At 45.2% G+C, this 23,961-nt stretch overlaps 1 protein-coding gene across 3 annotated transcripts in view; it reads right to left on the reverse strand.

Moving 5' to 3' along the window:
- Positions 1-23,961, reverse strand: part of LOC119175634 (carboxy-terminal domain RNA polymerase II polypeptide A small phosphatase 1) — a 117,964-nt gene that overhangs the window by 58,727 nt on the left and 35,276 nt on the right. For all 3 annotated transcript variants that reach the window (XM_037426544.2, XM_037426541.2, XM_037426542.2), the window contains one exon: positions 12,827-13,078. In XM_037426544.2, the coding sequence (XP_037282441.1) occupies positions 12,827-13,078 (252 nt within the window). The remainder of the gene's footprint in view (positions 1-12,826; positions 13,079-23,961) is intronic.

The raw sequence follows: 23,961 nt of genomic DNA on the forward strand, positions 1-23,961 counted from the left end.
TTCAGGAGTGCAGCGATGCCATCGGAGAGGGCCCAGTTAATGGTTTCATCAGCATTAACAAAGATAATTTGGCCCGGCAGTCCGTCGTGACACCGAGTACAAAATGTTTGAGCGTCGGGGAAAATGTAGCACAAGCTCCAACGAGCTTCCCGACCCCTCAGTTCCCGACGCGACATGATGATGGCATCGAGAGAAAGGAGGCAAGAAAACATCGCCGAAAAAGAAAGAAGCAGAAGCGTTTGTCACTGTGTAAGCCTAGGACAGGTCCCACTCAGTCGCGAGAAAGACGAGAGGGTAGGCCGTTAATCCGTTCCAGGAAACTTCCATGGTGGCGTTCCGAGAGGTACAAGCGGCAAGCCAGGTGTAGAGGGGGGAAACGAGGTGCGTTACCCCAACGAAAAGCGCGGTTGCGTTCGACAACTTCGGGAAAGCGGCCTTGCCTGAAGGATCAAAGTCGAAAGCGCAGAGTGGCTAAAAACCGCGTCGGGGCGAGCACAAAGAGACAATGTCCCCGGTCTCAACCCTGTTTCTGGCATCCCTTGCACATTCCTGAGTGGAGCCAGCCGAAGTGCAGAATGAGGCGTGACGGCAGGACACAGCCTAACGTTCGTGTGTTTTGTAGCCTCTGGCGTGCTGGAAAACAGCCGGGACCGCGACCCCATCGTGTGCGATTAAAAGCACCATGAGAAGAGGGTTCACGTTCAATATGAGTAACTTTTGCACAGGCGGATTAATTATGACTACTCAGTATTGCATTGGAGATGCAGATTTCAACTAGTTTAAATTTGGTAAGTTACGTGATGCGGTGTAAAGTTTGCAGAAAGAAAACCGCCGAACTAGAAGATCTTTAATCATTTCTACGAATATACAAAAAAAAACTGAACAAAATGTTTCATTTTCTTTTTAGTGTTTCAAAGGTTTAGTCTCATATTGCGTGCTTTCACTGTCATGTGGATGTGGCGGGAATAAGCAATTGAGGAAGAGTTGGAATAAACCGAACGATTTCGTAAGATGATAGAGTTTGGCGCAACACAGAGGAGCTGTCGTTGGGCGCTATGAGAATTGAGAGCCATTGGTGCACAGTTTTAGCGAAACCCTGTGCATTATTGTGATGTGCATTTAATGAGTATTGCACCTAGGAGTACTTTTATGTTGTTCACTGTGTGTTACAACGTAACGTAAAAGTAAGTCGTTAGACAAACTGCGAAGGCTTAAGCGTTTGGTTAGTAGTGCCGTGAATTTTGCAGCGCCGTAAGAATGAGAATAATTGAAAAACGCTCAGAAGAACTCAGTGTTTTTTAATCAAAGGCGTTAGCAAAGGCAGGTAACTAACTGAACAAACCTGCTAGAAGGCAGTGTTTGTCACTTTTTGTTGTTGTCTTCTTTGAAGAATGATTGATCTAGAGATCATATAAACGGATCATTTAAGCTTTCCCTAACCGTTGAGGTAGCCCGTTAGGTCAAAGCTTTGGTTAAGCTTTCGGGAGGCTGGTGAACTTTATGTCTCAGTGGTAGACAATTACGGGCGGCCGTAAACAAAGACGGACGTTCGGACAAAATTAGCGCTCACTGAATCCGAGTTCCTGACTGATGCTCTCAGCAGGACAGGGCCGTGTAAACAGTCAGCGACGAAAAGAAGGAGACAGCCGTATTAATTCAGGACGACAATGGTATCAAGCAAAGCTGCGCGTTGCTTGCGCCAGAATTTGGGCTCTCGTGAGATAACGTACTGCGCTTCAGGAAAGGAGTGCGCCTGCATTGTGTAGAGCATTCATCAGTGGCAGTGTTATCTCAGGGGAGGGCTAAATTTAAAGTAGATACAGGCCATTGTCCCCTTGGCTGCAAACCATGACATCGAAGAACAGTCGCCTTGTGAGGCGGAGCTTGATTCTTCGAAAATATCATTTTGGCATTAGGAAAAGGGCAAATTGAATGGAAACGCTGGCGTGCTCAGCCGCTCTTTCTAAGCCATTCTGGGGTGCTCTTTCTGTATCAAAATTGATATTTTAGTTTTTTTCGTGCATCTTATGTAAATTTGTAAGGTAGCACGTCTGGTTTTTCAGCTCAAGTGAGTCCTGAGAGTTTTGAGGTGAGCTTTTGTTAAAGCTAGGAAATGAAAATTGGTTTCCATCCCTCTTTTGGCTTGGTTTGATCGAAGGGGGCCGAGTGCTTGCTTGTGCATGTGGTCCAGTTGCAGAAACGGTGTCGAAGATTCGGCCTTTACTCAGACCATGCCACAAGCGAAGGTGAGTTCTTGGGATTCGACTACGGACCCTTTCGTCGTCCCTGCGAGCAGCAGTGTTGACCGCTGCCCTCCGTGACTCATCTGGCGAGGGGGAAGCTGTTATGACCGGCGTCAGCAGGCGCCATGCTGTCGCTCAGAAGCGTAGCCGGGCCGCGTTCCCACGCCTGGAACTCCAGTTTTCTCGGAACCAGCGTCCAGAGATGACGGGGGAGCGGCGCTCTTTTAATCCCCAAACAAGTAGCCGACTCGCCGAATGTCTATGCTCGCCAGCTATTGTCCCTGCTAGCCGGCGGATGAGACGTCCTGTCGCCACGAAGCTGTAAGCCGTTCCGGAGGGGACAACAAAGAGCGTATTCCTTTGAAGAAACGGCGACCGCCGCCACAAAGTGCCCTGCTAATTGAGCGGACAGATTGGCGGACCGTTTGATGTCTGCTGTCCGAAGCTTGGGACCCCTCGACCAGCGACATAAACGACGAGCAAGAGCCTCTCTGGCGCCACCTTTAAGTGCAGTGATCTTGACTCGAAATTGGATGTTCACGTGCGCCGTGCCTGCTCGTACCTTTCACCTGTTGTGTGTGTGTGATTGGTGTTCCCCGCAAGAAGGAGGAGCCCGACAGGGCTTATAAGGACGCCGCCGAGTGCGGGACGTTGCTCTGAACCAAGTAAAGGTTTAACCACCACGCTCGTGGTTTGTGAACTCTTAACATCATGCTGTAAATATTTGTAAATAGTGCCATAAACCTGTTTGTTTTTCGTATCCTCATCTTGTAAGCGGTCGTTTCCTCAACCCGAAGCTACACCACGCTACCACAGCACCCCGGGATCGCAACAACTGGTTGGCATCGGTGGGATTCCCAACAAGGGATGTCACTCAGACAACTATAAACTTTGAGTTTAAGGGTGCAGTTGCGATTCCAAGCGCGCGCCAACTTGGCAGCCATGAGCAAGCACCTCTCATACACTTCAACGTTCATTGCCCTCATTCCGGAGACTGCGGGAAAAATGTTGCTCTCCCTGGTGTGGCCCACGTATTCTCTCACACCAACATTTGTAGAGTTACGTGGGATCTTATCTAAAAGAGTTAGCTGTCAGCCTCACTTCGTTGATTGATATGTGGGGTTTAACGTCCCAAAACCACCATATGATTATGAGAGACGCCGTAGTGGAGGGCTCCGGAAATTTCGACCACCTGGGGTTTTTTAACATGCACCCAAATCTGAGCACACGGGCCAACAACATTTCCGCCTCCATCGGAAATGCAGCCGCCGCAGCCGGGATTCGAACCCGCGCCCTGCGGGTCAGCAGCCGAGTACCTTAGCCACTAGACCACCGCGGTGGGGTGTCAGCCTCACTTCGTATACCATCACAATTTGTTGCTATCACATTCGTTACAGACCCCTTGCAGTGCAACGTTGACTTCTCTAGCAATGTGGAGCCATCTAGAAGCTATGTTCTATGTTCAAGTTAGCTATGTTCAAGCCATAAGCCACCAGATGTCTGTGGTGTACACATGCAGTGACCACTTAGGTCCCCTTGGAGTACAGTAGACTCCTTTTAAATGAAAGCTGAAGGAACTAGGAAAATGGGTTTCATTTAAGAGGAGTTTCGTTTACTCAGGTATAAACAGGGGTACAATATTCAAGTACAAAACCAATCATATTAGAGGCAGGTGTTTCATTTAAGCAGCTACTATTTCATTTAGGAGAATTTCGTTTAATGGAAGTCTACGATATTTTAATTTTTGACTAGGCAGTAGACAGAGTTGATGGGGAGGTGACGTGCAATAGTGTGCCAGATATATCTTAACGACAGTGTGGCGATTTGAAGTGGAGAGTATTGCAACTGTAGAAGCGTGGGCTAGTTCATCGGAGTTCATGATGGTGAACTTTACAGAGCGAGAACATAGGAAAAAAAATTGGGACAAAGCAGAGAAAGGCCCTCTTTTATACTCTGTCTCAATTTTTTTTTCTATATTCTCGCTCCACAAAATCCGCCGTCATGTTAGTATTCACACAGTAATGTGGCACTTCCTTGCTCAGGTCTGTGGATATAAATTTGGCAGTTATCGGGCATGACATTTTTGTAACCCACAGACAGTGTACTAGTCAGAGTAAAAAAGGACTGTGAAGTGTTCTGCGCACAGGCAGTGTTGCCATGCCACATAAAATTACCAGTAGCAGATTTTTTCATAGAATATCAGTAGCAATTGGTAGATGTTAAATTTTAGTCTTTGTGCTTAATTTTGGCATCACGAATTCAGCGCTGGTATTAGTAGTATAGTGTAGAGCACTATTGTTTTTATAAAGCAGCGACATTAGTGACTCCAAGAGTGCTGGTGTCCCGAAGGTGTCACCCCAGCACCATTCAAGACTGATTAAATATGCAAAGGTTTCTGAAGGCATTCGGCACGCTGATGCTTGAGTGTTTCAGGTGTGAAAACAGACACGATGAGCCCTCTTCTGAAGAATGCGGCAGGTGCGTGGTGAGCAATGGGAAGCGCTAACAAATCTTCTTGACAGATAATCGCGGAAGTGCACAAAGAAAACTAAGCGGGGACGAGGCGAGTCTGAACACCTCTGTATCTGCACCCACAACAGTGTTCCATATCGCGAGTGCTTCGATTTAATGCCGGTTAAAGAACCCCAAATGGTCGAAAATTTCGAAGATCTCCACTGTGGCGTCCCTCATAATCATATCGTAGTTTTAAAACGTTAAACACCATGAATTATTAAATTATAAAATACATGTATTGATGATTCGTGTTATGTTTTTGTGCACTATTTCCCTCCAAACTCTATACCATGTAGCTAATGTCCCCAATGTGCTGCTATGTTTTTTTTTCTTTCGTGCATAAAATTTTCTCCCTCTACGTCCATTCACCCCTCCACATCCAAGGAGAGTTCCTTGGAGCCATAAAGGCTTTTCAAAAAGCACTGCCTGAATGTCACACCTGTGAGCAGGTTCTTTTCATTTTGAAAAGAGAGATGTGGCAAAGAGGAAAAGCAGGGGAGTGTAGCATGGAAATGAATAATTTGTTCCAGTAGTTTAGCTGTGGTCGAAAGCTGCTAGCTTTCAAGCTTCATTTGCCTACAAATATGCAGTAAAGTCCTTGCAAAGTGACCATGAGATTCTAAAAATGTGTGAGCACATTTCCTGCAGGAGTACTCCACACATGCATACACTGACTAACAGGCTTTTTTACTGCTGTAAGATTGTTCAGAGCTTGTTCACCTATTCCAGCAAAGGTAGCCCTCGAATTCAGCTTTATGGCATACAGAGCGAAAGGGAGAAATGACGAAAAGGAAAGGCAGCAATACTTTTCTGCTGTTCTGCTGTCGAAGCTGTTAGTTTGGAAAATACACTGACTAACGCATTCCCAGTAGTTATATTGCTATGTCATTTGATCGAGCTGACAGCTTTCCTTCTTTGTTTGTTCGTCACCACACTAAATCAAACTTAACACTTGTTTCTGCAGAAAATACAGAAAGTCAACAGATACGGACACCTGATCACCCAATCAGCAGAACATTTTTAAAATGAGTAGATCTACTGATAAATCAGCAGCTGTGGCAACACTATGTGTGGGGTGGATTTGAAAATCGAGGTTTGTGTGCACGAGAAGGTTGAACAGGCTGACACCAAGTGAAGACAAAGGTCGAGGCAATACTAATGGTATAAATGATGGCTGCTGCACAGGGTGAACTCACGATGAGGATTGCAGAGCTATAAAATGCATAGGAAACAGAGCGAGACGCAAGGAAGGCTACAGAAGAAAGGCTTAAGATAACATAGAAAAAGCTATTGAAGTTGACCAAAAAAGAAGCAGGCTAGAGGTTGGAATGTTGACTCCAAGGACGAAAAAGGCAAGAAAGGGAATCTGGAGTGGCAGGAGGTTCGATTAACAACACAAGGCCCAGCTTTTGGAAAAGTAGTTTAGAAGGAGGGAGGAGACAAAGCAGCAGCCGTGACTTCCGCTGATGACCAGGTCAGTAGCCAAGCGCAGGTCACTTCTGCAGAAAAGCTTGAGCATATTATTGCCAGCGACTTGATTGATATGTGGGGTTTAGCGTCTCAAACCCACCATATAATTATGAGACGTCGTAGTGGAAGGCTTCGGAAATTTCTACCATTTTGGGTTCTTTAACGTGCACCCAAATCACATGGGCCTACAGTATTTTCACCTTCATCAAAAATGAAGCCGCCACAGCCGGGATTCGATCTCGCAACCTGCGAGTCGGTAGACGAGTGCCTTAGCACTCTGCTACCGAGTGCCTTACCGAGTAGCCCTACCGAGTAGCAGAGTGCCTTAGCACTCTGCTCTCGGGCAAGAAGAGAGCAAAGCAAAGGGCAATAGAAGAATTTTAATAGGGGAATTCCCAGAACATAATATGGCATCAGTCATATTAAAACTGGGGTAGATAGTAATGAATAAAAAGCCAGCAGAACTCTTGGCAGGTTTAATGTGAAGAAATGCAAACAAGATCAAAGGGAGAAGGTGCAGGCTGCAATGAGTTACACAAACATGTTGTGAAAAATTTTATTTGGGGGGAGGTGCTCAAGCAAACAAGTGGACTAGTCTTTAGGGCTGGAACGACGACTGCAGCATTTACTCGCTTAATAGGTGCACTCCCAGTTTGATCACGAGATATCAAATTTTTCTTTGCATTTCCGCGCTTCATAGCCGCAGTCGGAACTTGGCTGTGATTTGTAGTTCTGTACCGTATTTGCATGGTTCCAAATGAACGCCCTCTCAAGTAGAGCGAGGAAAAATGAAGTTTAATAAAAAAAAACACCAACTTGCACTAAAGGGAACTATGTTAATGAGAACGAACCGACAATAATTCCAGGCAAGGTATGCTTTGCCTGGCATTATAGTCTGTTAGTTATTATTATTGTGTCCAACAAATAAAGGAAGCCCTTATATTTACACTTTCCTTCAAAGAAAACCATGAGTAGCATGCGAAGCAGCACATGGGTCGACTTTAAGGGCCACTCACCAGGCCGCCCCATACCAAATTTTAGTTGGAATGTGGAAGTTGTTGGGTGTCCGATGAACATTTTGCCACAAAAATTTTTTCGATTAATTACAAGCTAGGTAAACAGTTTTTTTGAAGCGGGGCGAGACGAGGATGAGAAGAGGCAAGCTCGAAACCCTTGCCGCTCCTCTACGTAGCCTTCGCAAGCCAAATCTCATCTCTACCCTCTTTGGCATCCGACCATGAGGGGTCACGTGCACATGGCGTGCTCAAACAAGCCCAACCCCCAAGCACGCGAGCGGCGTTATTTTCTTGACCAGCTATATTTCTGGTCTACTGCCTGTTTTTGCAGGATGGTTTGGAAACGCTGGCTTAGACGTCTTAGAAAAGATGAGCACAATGAAAGCGCAAACGCATAGGAGCGTTCCACAGCTGTCATCTGCTCGATGCGCTGACTGCGGGAACAAACGCATGCAAAACGCCAGCGCATTAGCTCAGAATTGCAATTCACGGAAAAAAAAATTTTAAAAACAAGAAGGCTCACATTCCCTTATTGCGTTACATTATTTATCTAGAGATTTATTAATCTTTTTAAGCAACAAATACATAAACAATGCATGTCGTGTTAAATTATTCTCATAACGTCATGTGCCACTGTTGGCAACGTCAGAGCACGGTTGTCTTCGTAGAGGACCAACGTCGCTGCATTGCCGTGTATGTAGGGCCATTCATACGCGCACGTCATGCCCTCATTCATCGGGCGCGCGCCCGCAAAAGGAAAATGGAGCAGCGTTCAGCTTAAAATTTGACCCATTTCCGTGGGGCGTATAGTTGCAAATTTTGGCAGACGTGATCATGAAAGCCTCATCTACGCATTGCGCTTATCAGCTCGAAATCATCAAAGCTGGTGAGTGGCCCTTTAAAGTTCAGTTTATGCGAGCACCTTAACGCATGCTTGCAAGTAGAGCACAACAGGAGTTCACTGCAGTTTCTGTTGCTGTAACTCATCCCGAATTCTTGTTGGAGCACGCCACACAGGAGCACGTGCATTTATCGCGCGACTGCAGAATCTCCTTCTCGGATGCCATCATTTCATTGGTGATAGAGTGTAAGGAGGAGAGGCCACAGCCTTTTACACAGCATGTCACGCAGGCTGGAATGCACTAGCGCGTGAGCACGTTCTGTCGGTGCTTGGGCCAGCTATTGCATACGTGCAGTAAGGACTCGTCAAGTGAAAAAAAAAAAAAAAAGGGGGGGGGGGGGGCGGTTGCCTAGGCGTCGCAGTAGCCTTTACATCAGCGCCGGCGTGGCACTGGCTGCGCATGCTCCAAATGGAACATGCGATCCTATCATCATCAAGTGCGCTTCGAGTTTTCTGTCGTGATAAGCATCATCTTGTTGTGTTAGCTACCTTCGCAAATTTAAAAGCTAGTTGGCTTTCCGGCACGAGCTTTCGCCTTTGCTGCCACTATGCGGACTTTCACTTTGTGGACTGTCACAAGCTTAGAAGACTTTTGTCGCCGTTGATTTCCGGGCCGCAAACCTAAACATTGAGTCCCACACGCAACTCTTAGAACAAAGCTTGAGTGCAATCTTTTCGATGCCCAATCTTTATGTTGACGTTTCCGCGACAACATGCCAAATCATATGCTAGGCCTAATTAGCATTGGTTGCCTTTCAGAAGCAGCCGTGGGCAATCAGAAAGAAGTTTTGTACAGAATCAATGTAGCTGTTTGCAGTGGCTCTACTTGAAGGAAAGGGGGCATGGATAGCACTTTTAACACTCGAATAGTCCTTTGCGATTCGATTGCAATGTCTTCAGATATGAGGTGTGCGAGCCTGTGAAATCAACAATCAGTATCATTCAGCGAACAAAATTTTGGTCGTGATAATGGACATTATCAAAATGGCCTCAAACGTAATCGACGAATTTCAGGGATGATGCTTTCTTTCAGTAGTTTTTTTTCTTTTTCATTCATTTTGTTGGCAACGCGGATCTTCTATCTTAATATTTGGAAATTTGAATTTAAGACCACTGCATTGCAAGCCTCGATTATTAGACACGTGAGACTGCATGATCAACACGTTTTGCACTGAATTCATGACTTCGGCGACTTACATTATCAGCAGTTTATGCTGTACTAGTCATAAATGAAATTTTCGAAAATTTAATACCACATACTAGGTGCACCCCGAACTTGGTGCCAGATTTTGTGGGGAAAAAAGTGGGTCAATTATGCGAATAAATATTGTATTTTTACCACAAGGCAACCAGCTTGAAGGAAACATGTTTGGCATGATTTAATGTTCATATTGTTTCATTCATTTGTGGGGTTTAACGTCCCAAAACCACCATTTGATTATGAGAGACGCCGTAGTGGAGGGCTCCGGAAATTTTGACCACCTAATGTTCATATTGTCACATTGGTGAAATAGTACAGCCACTTAGTTTCGATGAAAAGGTCATCACTCAGACATGGCAAAGAAATTACTGACAAAAATTGCATAGCACTTTAATGTAACTGGTAATTACACTTTCGCTCATTGCCAGAGAAAGTTGTAGAGCATCATAGTGGCAACACACAACCCTGTTCACAACAAAAAAAAGTCATGGAACCCATTGTGCCAGTGCTCATTTGTCAGTCTGCTTCTGTACGACACTCACAAGCAAGGCTCTCAGTTGAATAAATCTGCCAGTGAATGGCGCCAATCGCACTGGAACGAGTAGCTGCAATACTCTAAAAACACTGAGGAGTCGGGCAAGCTCAATCCATTACACAACTGCATGAAGGTGTGTTAAACACTCGCACAGAAAATTACTCAGGATAGCATATCCAAAAGTCATTCTTAGTACAGGCCTTTGTGCTTGCTCACATCGCCTTTGAAATGCTTTGACATACCCCTTCAATTAAAACAGACGAGAAAGCCAATGAAAGTATAGAGAATGTTAATACAGTCTCTTTATAAGAGGCAGAAGATAGAGACAAATGGGTATTAGGCACCAGAGTAAAATATGGGTTGATACTAAAATGCATACATACAAAGTACCCTCCTTATAAGAGACATCTCATATGAGAGAGAAAAATTTCTGATCAGAACATGCCTCTGTTGGCCAGCATAGGAGTAGTTATGAGAAAGTAAAATGGACGAAAAAATAACTTGCCACTGGCAGGGAACCAACCTCGAATAATGCGTCCAATGCTTTACCAACTGAGCTGCAGTGACTGTCATCGTTAGGCAGTACATACCTGGGAGTGTCAGTGCTGCTAGATGACATGACAGCTAGTGTACTTTTTCTGCCTGCTGGTGTCACAAAGCATGTGACGTCACATTTACATTGTAATTGCTACAAATAACATTCTCTATACCTTTCTAATCTATTAGTTCTGATTTTGTGCTTTAAAAAATGAGCCCTTATGTGTTCCCAGCCTTTCATTCTTCAAGATACCACTGCCATAAAAGGCAACCAAGCCCACAGACACTGTGATGGAGACTAAACTCAATGGTAACCTATTGCAGAGTCAGTGTTTACGACAGCATAAGACGTGAGCATTGGATGCAATTTGTAAAATGACATTCAGCTGCAGAATGAATCACAATCAATTCAAAGAAATGAAAGCTGCAGCATACAGCAGCTGGTAATAAATACAGTGAAGGCTGGATTGAATGAGCCTGTGTGTTGCATTTCTTCTAAAGAGTGAAGAATTTACTTAAGGAATCTAAGAACATAGTATGGTATGCAACCAAGCAAACATAGCAAAAATAACCAAATCTTTTCAATCACAGAATACACTCAAACCTCGTTATAATACAGTGGGATATAACGAAATAATAGATATAACGAAGTAAATGAAATTGCCCTTGAAAGCTCTATTGGGAACTATGCATTTTAAACCTTGTAACGGAATGACCAGTAAATGGATATAATGAACTGAATTATCAATTAAATAATCTATAAAAAAAAAAAACCGACTATTGTGCATTAAGTATATCGTTTTCTGTGGAGTTTGACATTCGTTCGGCGCGGCTCTTTCAAAACTCCCGCGCTGACCTTACAACCAAGCCATGCGCGGCAGAGAGAGCAGTCTTCCTCAAACAGCCAGCACAGAGGATTGAAGAAGTATTCAGCGGGTCACATGACCGAGAAGCGGCGCCGCTGTACAGAACGATTTCCCTCTCACTTAAGAACACACGATGCGGAAGCTTCAGAAGACTTACATTTATTCACAAATCAGAGGACATCTGCCATTAATTGAAGTAATCGGTGATGCGTGTCTGCACACGTTTGCCTTGCAGCGAGTCAATCGATTTCACATGCACTTTGCAAGGCATAGCAGCGTGCGGCTAAGTCCAGCTAACACTCTCTGAAGACGACGGCAACGACTGCGTCTCCCCTGCTACCCTCTACACCTAAAAAAGACTGCGTCTCCACGCGAAGAGAAGCAGATCGGCATGAACAGGGAGCCACTCTCCGTGACAACTTTCTTTTTTTCTCTCTCTTTGAGTGTGGCCTTGAAAGGAGAAGTGTCTCTACTACAGAGACGGAAAAGGAAGAAGCTTGGCACAGGTGTGCCGCAGATTGGCATTTGAGAGAGAACAAACAATCCGCCACAATCTTTTCTTTCCTTTTCTTCTTTTCCTTCTTCACGCGCAGCGTTGAGAGGTGCTGTCATCGGATTGGGCATGGTGCTGAGAGCATTTAGCATTTTCGGAGCACAGTATGTTCGAATTAACCGTCGCAAGTGCTTGTGCGTTCGAATTGCTGGACATCTTCACCCATTGGAATACACATAGCTTTGACGGGACCACAGCGCGAGTTCGAATTAACCGGAAGTTCGAATTAAGCGTGTTCGAATTAAGGAGATTCGACTGTGTTTATTTTCCGTCGCACGCGTGGTTGCGTAGTGGTACATCGGGCCACGACATGATTTCTTTCTTTGCATGCTTATAGGTGTGCGCCCATCTGAGTATACATTGCCACAAACTGTTATAATCTATATAACGAAATAAAGAAAACAATAAATGTGGCTCTCCTTCAACTTCGTTATAACGAGGTTTGAGTTTAGATGAAAAATTCATGAACACAGGGTGCTGCTAGAGCCAAAGTATCGACATGCGCATCTTTGTTCTTCGAAGCTGCACCTTCGAAGACAAGCCCACTTATCGAAGCCGCAGCAAGACACTGTGTTCACTCCTTTATTCGAGCTTCCATCTTCCTCTGTTCTACAACCCTCTTGCAGTAAGAATTTGCTGCAGTTTCATATGCACGGAGTTAAGAAAAACAAATCCTCGACCCGCACATATAGCAGGCACTCTGTAGGCACTTGTTAGGGTAATAACCATGTAGGTTTCCGACAAAGAACATACCACAAGCCAAAGGCCACCTAATTAACATTCATTGCGAAGCTTCTTTTTTAGACTCCATCAATATGCTCTCCTTAATAAAGGAGCGTGTGCATGGCTGGTTTAGTGCAATAAAATGAAAGATTTATGCACAGCGTTTCACCTTGCCAGAATAGTGGGACACCAGGATCACTATAGCCAGACATCCGAGCTATTACAAAAAGAAGAAAAAGAAAAAACTGCCCCTACGAACAGGCATACCTTTGCAAGGCTGGCTGTGAATAAGACACATTCGTAGGCATCGCCAACTCGCTGCAAGAACTCGTCCACATAAGGCCTCTTCAAGACATACACCTGGTGCACCGTGCCATCTATCTCTACAGGCACCACGAAGTCAGCATTGTTGATGGGCTTGAATGAGCTATGGACCAATGTCTCATCGAGGTCAATGATGAGGCATATCTTGCGAATATCCTGATGCCGCACGGGTGGCAGCAGGTACTTGCCCTGGAGCTGAAACACCATAAAAAAATATTTCACTACTGTTTTGAAGACTACTTATGTCAATTCAAGAACAATTCACAGTCACACAGGAAATGAGTCAAGTGGATCACAGTTAATGTGCTAGTTTTCAACATGGCCATTTTCACTTACCCTTGACACTTGAAACTAAAGAATAAAGAAAGCCATAAAGTTTTTCTAAAAATCATGAAAAGAATGCACACTAAGACAAAGGCTAAGTGCACCTCGAGCCATTCAGATAATTGAAGAAACAGTTTGTTCCCTTTTTACTCGCAGAGTGTTCTTTGGCAAACCAGTACGCACTATGTTTATACTTTTGGTGCATGGAACCTGTCTCAGTGCTGTTTTAAGTGTGCCATGAAAAGCTTTAACATGCAATTTTTGATGCAGCATCTGGGAACCATCGCCACTCGTATAATATACATTTCCCAAAATATGAACCATCTGCGGCCGCAAGTAGCGGCAGGATTGATGCGTGTAGACCCTTTATGTAAAAGGGCAACATGAGTGCATGATGCCATGATAAGGCCACTACAGCAGACAAGGCTTGAGCCGTACCACAGTTTTTTTCTTTTTTCAAGCCAAGTTTGTACTGACTCACCTGTAAAGCTGATGCTCAAAAAAACCCTCCTCAGCACACCGAAGAAATAGTGAAGAGAAAAGTTCTTTCACAAGATTTATATCCTGGTTTAAAAGCAAGTGTCAAAACCCCACGCCATGCAGCCATGTTTGTTCAATGTGAACAAGGAACCAGCCCACTTGCTATGGGAGCGCCATAGCAAGCAAGAAATTAAATTCCTAACCCATGTTTGCACAATTTGGTGATGGTCCTTTTTCTAGGCCATTCTAGAGCTGACGACTGCTGGAAAAAGCATGAAATGCTGACTCAGCCTCAAAAGAGCATTTCAAGGACTAGTGATACTAGAACTCAATGCTTATGTAAGGCAATGCGAAGAGAAAAAAAGCACTAGTTGCCCTAAACAAAAATAGTGCTCTTTATTGTTTTTCAAACTGCATTATTAGGGTGTCTACCAATTTGATTTTTCCAAATTCCCAGACTTGCCATGGTCATAAAAGCAGATTCCATGACCATCACGCCTTCTTGGAAAGCTCTTGCACTGGAACCAAACCCTTAAGTGGCAAAAAATATACACTATACGCCTAGTGTAGCCCCTATAGAGGTGCCACTGAAAGTCACCTAGCGGCGCCGGCGACAGAACGTTCGGGAAGACAAGCAGACGACCACGCTTTGCATAGCTGACGAAAGTGCTCAGATGCCTGCAATGAAAGCAGGGGTTTAAAGTGCTGATATTTGAATACTGGGTGGCAAAGGAGGAGTCTGTCAGGTCGCAACAGCTTCCTCCTTGATTCCATAAATTTATCTTCTATAGACATGACACTAAAAAATCACAGATTTAACAACACAATCTTAAGAAACTGAAATGAGAAATTTTGCTTCTCTGCAATATTACAAGCGTACTTACCATTTACACAAAAGCCTTACATGCCTCATTAAACACAAAATATGACTGTCAGCGTCCCGCATCAAAGGTGTCTCGTGTAACCGGGAGCACGTGATGCAAAGAATCATCACCACATAACAAAATTGGTGGTGTCATAATGATGTCACAGGGCCGTCACATGATGCCTATTTCACTGTGAATGAATGGTTCTTTCTTTTTTCAAGCCAAGTTTATGCCAAGTGACATAACGACTCATTTTCACTAATTGTAGGTAAATGTTTTTCTTGACAGCTTTTTCTGCAAGTGCTCATGTTTCTTTTTTTTTTTTTCTAGCGCCAAATCGCACTAATGTTTTTAGTTTTGTTTGAATACCCGCCCCTCTATAAAAATCGCAGCATATCCACGGAGTGAACGATGATGAGTGCGGTAAAGCATCCTGTAAAACAGAAGCAAGGATGAATGCATGGACAGACTGATGGATAGACAGATAGATGAAAGCACGTACGTACAGACAGACACACGGATCGACGGAAGCACACGGACAGACGGATGGACAGCACGCACGGACAGAAGCACGAACGGACGGAAGTACGAATGGACAGAAGCACGAACGAACGGAAGCACAAACAAACGGAAGCAGAGACAGGGCACAGATTGACTGATGAACAGAAGCACAGACGAATGGGCAAACGGACAGCCATGAAAAGACTGACACTTCACCCCACTTATCACCATGCACTCCGTGGATATGCTGTGAGAACCACTAACGTCATCTAGTTATTATATTCCCAAGCACATATACAGACAAGCCATCTATTGAGCAACTCAAACTACAGGTGGCTACATACTCGACCCACGGCCTAAGGAGCTTTGCCCCTGCAAAGAGAACCTCATTTGGTGATCATCGCCAGTGTCACCTCAATATAGTCATTCAGTCACTTATTTTTACTGCACTCATTTTGAAGAGATTTCAACAATCATGATAAGTGCGATCGAGAAGCTGTATCATAGTAGGTAACTGTACGCTGCGGACATGAGTTTTATGTATTTCATTTGAGATTGAATGGCAGTTGCCGATGTGCAATTTGATGGACTTTCGGCAGAATATTCAGCATATTCAGTAGAATACCATTTTTATTCAACACATAATTAGCTGCAAAAAGAACTAAGTTTAGGTGACACGAATAATATTTAAAATACAGCATTCAGGGATGCTTTCCCATGAGCAATAAGAAAAGCACCGTAACGCAAAGAACTTGTTCTTTAACAGGACCAAGTTCTTTCAGCCGATGTAGTCCAGCGACTGCTGCTTCCGAAGGCTATCACGGTTACCTTGGATTTAGAAAAAAATAAAGGTAGCCATTTGTATTCTGGTTGCAACAGTTATAGGTGCAAACACATGGCATAGCGCCAGCAAACAGGGCAGAAAAAGTGTGCGCAATGTTCGCTACGCGATCAATGCGTAGCCCCAGCGAAAAATGGCAAGAATGAAAAAGAAAACAAAATACCAGCACAACGCATGGGCAAATGTGAAAGAAACCAATCACCGCGCAGAAACAGCAGTGGAGAACGGGAGGATTCAAAAGGGGCGAGGATGGCACCTGCGCAGCGGCGAGTACCGTAGATGGCGGTACTTTCCCAAGATCAAGGGGCATTGCCAGATCATCACGATGCGGCGACGTGCGCTCATGCGTTGACCTCAGACGCGTACTTTGCCTGGCGGAGGGGAGGGGGCAAGGTACGTGCACTTATCTCGCGGTGGGGAAAATCGTACGCCTTGGGCTTTCACCGGAACAATTCTGTTGTAGTAACCGGTCGCACAAAAATTACTGCCTTCGCTGCACAGTCTCCGTTTACGAAAAGCATGCACGAAAAGGGCGTGCTTTTCAGACACAGTGAAGCAATAACTGAGACACTTATGTGCGTTCATCTGTACCTGTGAGTACGTTTCGTGCATCATTTGTACGTGAGCAACGCGGGGCACGTTTTGATCTGCTTCCCATTCTACGCGTGACGTTCCAATTTGTTGCTATCGCATTCTTTGCTTGACCTTTGCGGCAAAGCTGTGAGTTTTTTTTTGCGATTGACAACACCGAATGTTCTAACGGCGTTACAGACGTGTAAGAGCACTTGTTCTTTGTTTGTGGCTCACTTCACAGCTCAATTTCTATATGCATAGGCTAGCCACCGCATTTCGCCAACTTCGCAATCAAGACACGCAGCGAGCGCTTGGACATGTGCGAGGAGCAGTTGCATTATATCGTGCCAGACGTGCTCTACATAGAAGGTTAGGCTAAACTTTAGGATAGACATACCTAAGAACATTGTGCAGCGCAATGAGAGGCATCTACTTTTTTTTTTTTTACAAAACATGAAACAATACGTTTCACGGCCGAATCTTAATTTGCCTGAATAGGCCATTCATAGCACAGTGTCGATACTTGTTACCCATTGGCCACGGTGACTACATTATGGTACCCAGAGTGACAGAGAACAAAAAAAAAATATCGCAGGGAACCATGAGGGGATGCGAAGCAGCATCAGGGGTGCACACCAAGTTGACGTTTATGTTCACTGGTGTGTGTGTGTGTGTGTGTGGTTTGTATTTAGTGTTTGTGTTAGCTTTACGTTGTGCCTGTGCGCTGCTTCTGTTAGTGCGAAGTTACAGCTCATCTGAACGGGAGCAAAGCGACAATAATGGAAGCAGACCGAGAACACGAAATGGGGGAGAGAGAAAGGAGCAGGTTTACAGGCTGCAGCACGGGCGGAGGAGAGAAGGCAACCAAATGCCTGTGTAAAGAAAGAGGGTGCACGGCTGCAGCATGGTAAAATTACATAGGTCGTGAAACTCGGAACGAAAAGTGTCGTCCTATTGCCACAGGCATCAACGCCCGTGAACAATTGAAGCGTGACTAGGTGAGGGGACAAACAACCAAAACTAAAAACTTATAATTTTTTACTTCAAATAGTCATAATTTTATATATGTCAACGGTAGCTATAAACTTGATGATGATGTTTGATGTTTTATGGCGCAAGGGCCATTTCACGGCCAAAGAGCGCCAGTTCATCTTACTAAAATTATGGACAATGATTGTGATAAGCGGCTGTATAAGGGCCATAAAATTCCTCGCAGTAAGGCAGGTAAAAACATACAAGTAATAAAATCATGACCATGCGGTGAAAGGTGTGTGTGATGTGAATAGATGACAAAAGTTGGTGATAATAAAAGACGATGGTGCATATGTATGGCATTAGCACAAGTGCCTCACTCGTTCATACCCTTGCGTCCAAGGGCCGTGAGGCATGTGCTTTCTTGTGTAGCCACCGCAGCAAAAAAACCTCTCTGGAGAGGTCATGCTACGGTATGCCCGGGTATATGACATGAAAGCTATGAATTTCTTTTAAAAACGCTAACAATGATTTATAACTAAAAAGCGGTTCCCTACCGACAAACATTGCAGGGTGTAAAGGTATATGTTGTCGGTAGGGTAATGGAAAGTGTTGTTTTCTTACAGTGTCCAATTGTTTGCACTCAATTAAAATGTGAAGGACTGTCAATGCTTCACCACATCTGTCACACAATGGTGGATCGCCACCGGACAAAAGGTGTGTGTGTGTCGTGTATGTGTGTCCTATCCTGAGTCTCGTTAGTATCACCTCTGTATAACGCGATTTCGATACGGGCGGCCAATGACCAAGGTGTGGCTTAATAACGTGTAGTTTGTTTTGTGTGTGTGTATCCCACTTGCTCTGCCAGTATACTCTGAGGTTTCGTTTGAGGGATGGTTTAAGATCGAGGGCTGGGATTGATATGGGTGTAGGGGCAGTGCTTTTGTGCACGGATGCAGCAAGCTGATCCGCCCTCACGTTGCCTTGAATCTCACGGTGCCCTGGCACCCAGCACACTACAACATGTTGTTTGAGTGTGTAAAGTGTGCATAAAATAGAATAAAGTGAGACAAGGACTGGGTTTTTTTGTTTTTTAAGACTGTGCAGAGCCGTTACCACACTTAGGGAGTCTGTATAAATTACTGCTTTTTGTATTTGTAATTGTTTGATGTGTTTAGCTGCCACAAGTATCGCGTACGCTTCCGCTGTGAAGATACTTGTGCGTGGATGTAGTGGACCAGCATCCGAAAAGGATGGGCCTACAGCAGCGTAGGACACAGAGGAGTTAGTCTTGGAGGCATCTGTGAAGAACTCAGGACATGTGTATTTGTGTTGAAGTTCCAAAAAGTATGTTCGGATATGGGCAACAGGTGCATGTTTTGTAACTTCTAGGAAAGACACATCGCAGTCTATAGTCTGCCATTGCCACGGTGGCGGATATGCTACAGGAGCCATTAAACTGTGTTCTAGTGAGATTCCAGTTTCCTCAGCTAGACTCTTCAGGCGAATAGAGAAGGGCTGCCTCATCGAAGGCCTGTTTTGAAACAAAATTGCGCTCGACAAATCATTAATAGTAGAGTATGAGGGGTGCTTCTTGTCTGCTTTCACCTTAAGGTAATAAACAAAGGACATGCAAGTTCTCTGCAGGTGAAGCGACCACTCATTTGACTCAACATAAAGGCTTTCTACGGGGCTGGTGCGAAAAGCACCCGTAGAAAGGCGGATGCCCATATGGTGCACGGGGTCCAGCATCTTCAAAGCACTTTGAGTCGCAGACTGATAAACAACAGCCCCATAATCTAAGCGGGTGCGAATGAGGCTTCTATATAGGTTCATGAGACATTGCCTGTCACTACCCCACCTAGTACGTGACAACACTTTTAAAACATTCATGGCTTTTAAACATTTTGTTTTGAGATACTTGATGTGCGGTACGAAGGTCAACTTGTTGTCCAAGATTAATCCTAGGAATTTATGCTCCGTATTAACAGACAGACGCTGACCGTTCAGTTCAATATCGGGTTCTGAGTGCATGCCTCTCTTTCTGGAGAACAGGACACACGTGCTTTTTTGTGGGTTCAGTCGGAATCCGTTTTCCTCTGCCCATTTTGAGAGCTTGTTTAAACCTAACTGAACCTGCCGCTCACACATTGCCAGATTGCAAGACCTAAAGCCAAGCTGGACGTCATCCACATATGTACAATAAAACATATTGCGAGGGATGGTCAAGCGCAAGGAATTCATTTTTATGAGAAAAAGTGTGCAGCTAAGTACACCACCCTGTGGAACGCCTGTTTCCTGGACAAATGTTTGAGAATGAACCGTGCCCACTCGGACACGGAATGTCCGGTTTGACAGGTAACTTTTGATTATGTGAAACATTCTTCCGCGCACGCCAAGGTTGGATAGGTCTCTTAGAATTCCAAAACGCCATGTTGTATCATAAGCCTTTTCGATGTCGAGGAACACGGAGAGAAAATATTGTTTATGGACGAAGGCGTCTCTGATCTGTGCCTCGATACGAACAAGGTGGTCTGTCGTGGATCTACTCTCTCGAAACCCGCACTGAAATGGGTCGAGCAAATTGTTTGTTTCAAGAAAGTGTACAAGTCGGCAGTTTATCATTTTTTCGAAGACTTTGCACAAGCAGCTTGTAAGTGCAATAGGTCTATAGCTCGAAGGTAAAGAAGGGCCCTTGTCCTCTTTCAAAATGGGAATAATAATAGCCTCTTTCCAGGAGGTAGGGATAGTGCCAGAAAACCAAATAGCATTGTACAAACAAAGTAAAGTTTTTCGCATTTCGACTGGTAGGTTTTTTAACATTTCATACATCACACGGTCAGAACCTGGAGCAGAAGTACTGCAGGAGTTTAGAGATGTTCGGAGCTCAGCAAGACTGAAAGCTTGGTTATATCCCTCGTATCTAGTGGATTTGTGTTCAAGTTTCTGCTTTTCTATTCTTGTTCTGTATTTTTGGAAAGTGTCAGTATAGTGGGACGAGCTGGATACCTGTTCGAAGTGTGCACCGAGGAAGTTTGCCTGATCTTCCAAGGTATCACCCTGAGTGTTTACGAGTGGAAGTGTGTGTACTTGTTTTCCTGCTATCCTATGGACCATGTCCCAGACTTTAGCCTCCTGTGTGTATGAATTAACCCCTGATAAAAACTTCTGCCAGCTTTCTCTTCTGGCCTGCCGACGCGTTCTCCTGCCTTGAGACTTTATTTTCTTGAAGGTTTCAAGATTTTCGGCTGTCGGCGAGTTCCGAAGCAGCCTCCAAGCTCTGTTTTGCTGTTTGCGCGCGTTTCGGCATTCAGAGTTCCACCATGGCACACGTCGTTTTCCAGGGTGTCCATTTGTTTGTGGGATGCATTTTGTTGCAGCATCAATCAAAAACGCTGTGAAGTAGTTCACCGCAACATCAATGTTCAAAGTACGGATGTCATTCCAACCTAGACTAGCAATAGTATAAAACTGTTCCCAGTCGGCTCTGTTTATGAGCCACTTGGGAACACGTGATGGACACTCAGTTACTGTCGTGCTCAAAACTACGGGGAAGTGGTCACTTCCGTACGGATTACTGACGACTTTCCACTGGAGTAGAGGCACAAGAGATGGAGATACTATGCTCAGGTCTATGGAGGAGTAGGTGTTATTGGCGAGATTATAATAGGTTGGTTCTTTTCGGTTTAGGAGACACGCGCTCGACGAGAGAAGGAACTGTTCGATCAGTCGACCTCGCGCGTCATACCGAGAGTCTCCCCATAACCTGCTATGCGCATTAAAGTCTCCAAGGAGAACATAAGGTTTCGGAAGTTCATCAATTAAAGAGTGTAAATCACGTTTTTGTAGCTGATAACTAGGAGGAATGTAAATCGTGCAGATTGTGATCAGTTTATCAAAAAGAACCGCTCGAACAGCCACTGCCTCAAGGGATGTTTGGAGTTGTAAGTGTGTGCATGCAATTTCTTGATTCACTATGATGGCAACACCTCCGGATGATGTCACGGCATCATCACGGTCCTTTCGAAAAATAACGTATTTGCGAAGAAAATTTGTGTGTTTTGAATTAAGGTGTGTTTCTTGTACACACAGCACTTTTGGTGAGTGTTCGTGTAGGAGTTCTTGGATGTCGTCAAGGTTTCTGAGAAGGCCCCTGACGTTCCATTGTATAATTTGAGTGTTCATGGTGAATGTAAAATAATGCTGTGTGTACGAAAAACAAGTGGCTGTTTAGACGGGGAGTTTGAGTTCACTTAACAGGGCCATCACCAGGCCCTGTTATTTGCTTTTTTGTTTTCTTGGCGCGCTCCAAGGAGCCACGCCGCTCTTTCGGCACCAAGGGTGCCGACGTATCCATTGCCTCCTCGGAGGCACTGGATGCCCGCACGTGCGGGCTGTTAGTTTGGATTTTGGGCCTCGCCTGGTGAGGGGAGGCCTTGAGACCCGAAGACTCTGGAGTCTCCGGTCTCTGTTTGAGAGTAGGCGGTGTAGCCTGGGCTACAGCCGCCTTGGGGGCAGGTGCCACAGCCGACGGCTCGCTCTGCGCGGGCCGAAGGGGTGGCGAGGGCTGGTGCGGCGGTGCCCCCTGACGCGCCGCATCAGCGTATGTAGGTCCATAGAATGGAGCGACTCTTCGCCGTGCTTCCTTAAACGTAATGTTCTCCTTCACCTTCAATGTAATTATTTCTTTTTCTTTTTTCCAGTATGTGCAGGAGCGTGAATATGCGGCATGGTTTCCTTCGCAGTTCACACAGTGAGCCGGTTCTTTGCAGTTCTCGGACACGTGGCCTAGGACTCCACATTGTGCACAAGTCTGGCGACCACGACAGGTCTTAGAGCCATGGCCATACTTCTGGCATTGGAAGCAACGACGAGGATTTGGTATATACGGCCTGATAGATGTTTTCGTGTACCCTGTTTGAATGGAATCTGGTAGTTTACTGGATGCAAACGTGAGTATCAAGTGTTTCGTTGGAATTTCCTTATTATCTCTTCTGATGATAATTCTCTGTACATTATTGACATTTTGGCTCTTCCACCCTTCCAAAAGTTCAGTCTCGGTGAGCTCAAGTAAGTCTGCATCAGATACCACTCCGCGAGTGGTGTTCATGGATCGGTGTGGTGTTATGGTGATCGGTACGTCACCAAACGTTGAGAGGCTGTTTAGCTTTACATATTGTGCTTTGTCCCGAATTTCTAGAAGAAGGTCTCCGCTCGCCATTTTGGTTACTTTGTATCCAGCCCCGAGAGTTTCCGTAAGACACCTGGCAACTACGAAAGGAGATACGGTCCTGGCTTGCTTTCCGGTTTTTTCACAGTGAATGACGTGGAAGTGGGGAAAAGTTTCTATTGGCTGGTTGAAGAGATTTATGTCGTCGGTGCGTACCCGCTTTAGGCCGGTACGATCAGATAGTAGAGGAAATGCGCCTTGCATGCCGGTCTTATATTTGTTCAGCAGCGTTGGCGGCCACCCACCACGGAGCCCAACAAGGGGACGCTGCAAGTTTACAGGTGCTGAAAGCTTGCAGACGTCAGCCGTACAACACTGCCATAACCCAATGCGCCTAGACCAAGGTAGGCTATTTGCACAGGGTTAACCCTTGCCGCCAGGAAAATTGGAAGTATACAGAAGAGAGTAGAAGACAGAAAAGATGTAAAGTGAGAACAAAAGACGAAGATGTAGGGAGAGAGAGATAGGAAAAGGCGACTGCCGATTTCCCCTGGGTGGGTCAGCCCAGGGGTGCCGTCTACGTGAAGCCGGGGCCAAAGGGGTGTGTTGCCTCTGCCGGGGGGCCTTAAAGGTCCGATCACCCAGCGTCGGCTCAACCCCCAGGATCCCCTTTTCCCCGGACACGGCAAAGCCACGCACGGCTAGGCGTGGGAGGGAGTAGAAACTCCCCCGTTAGCTCGGGTCCGTGGTGTCGCTACACACCAAACGCCTACTTGCGCAGGCGCCCCTGCGGGGGGTAGCTATAAACTTACTTTGCGCTATATCTTCTCACACCAGGCTAAGTGGCTGATTGCCTCACTCTTTCATCAAGTGCTATAAATAAGGAGGGAGGGCATATCCTGGCAATTTGCTATCAGAGTGTGTGTTAAATTCAGCGTGTTCTTAGGTTCAGCACATTGCCAGGTCAACGAGGCATCCCTCAGTTTTCCGTGGTGGTTTCGTGCGTACCTTCAGTAGTTAATTTTTTTCATGTGTTGTTTACTGGTATGAAATTTCATAACTGAACTAGCTCACAGAATGTGTAGATAGTCGCTACTATGACTACCGACTGTTTTCGCTGGCGCACGGCCGGCATGTCCGACTGAATGCGACACACTAAGCAATAACACGCTGTATTCTACAGCTACCAAAGCTATATTTTAAAAGCTGCTGTATCGCTGCAGTGGTTTTCGACGACTGGGCAACACGAGTTTTCGAACTATTATGCTATTGTGCTTGTGAACAGTTGTCTCACAATCGCCTCTGCAAAGTTTCTTACACTAACTAACTTTGATTTCTTTTTTTCTCTCTC

The sequence above is a fragment of the Rhipicephalus microplus genome, chromosome X (genome assembly GCF_043290135.1).
Source record: "Rhipicephalus microplus isolate Deutch F79 chromosome X, USDA_Rmic, whole genome shotgun sequence".
NCBI classification, from domain to species: domain Eukaryota; kingdom Metazoa; phylum Arthropoda; class Arachnida; order Ixodida; family Ixodidae; genus Rhipicephalus; species Rhipicephalus microplus.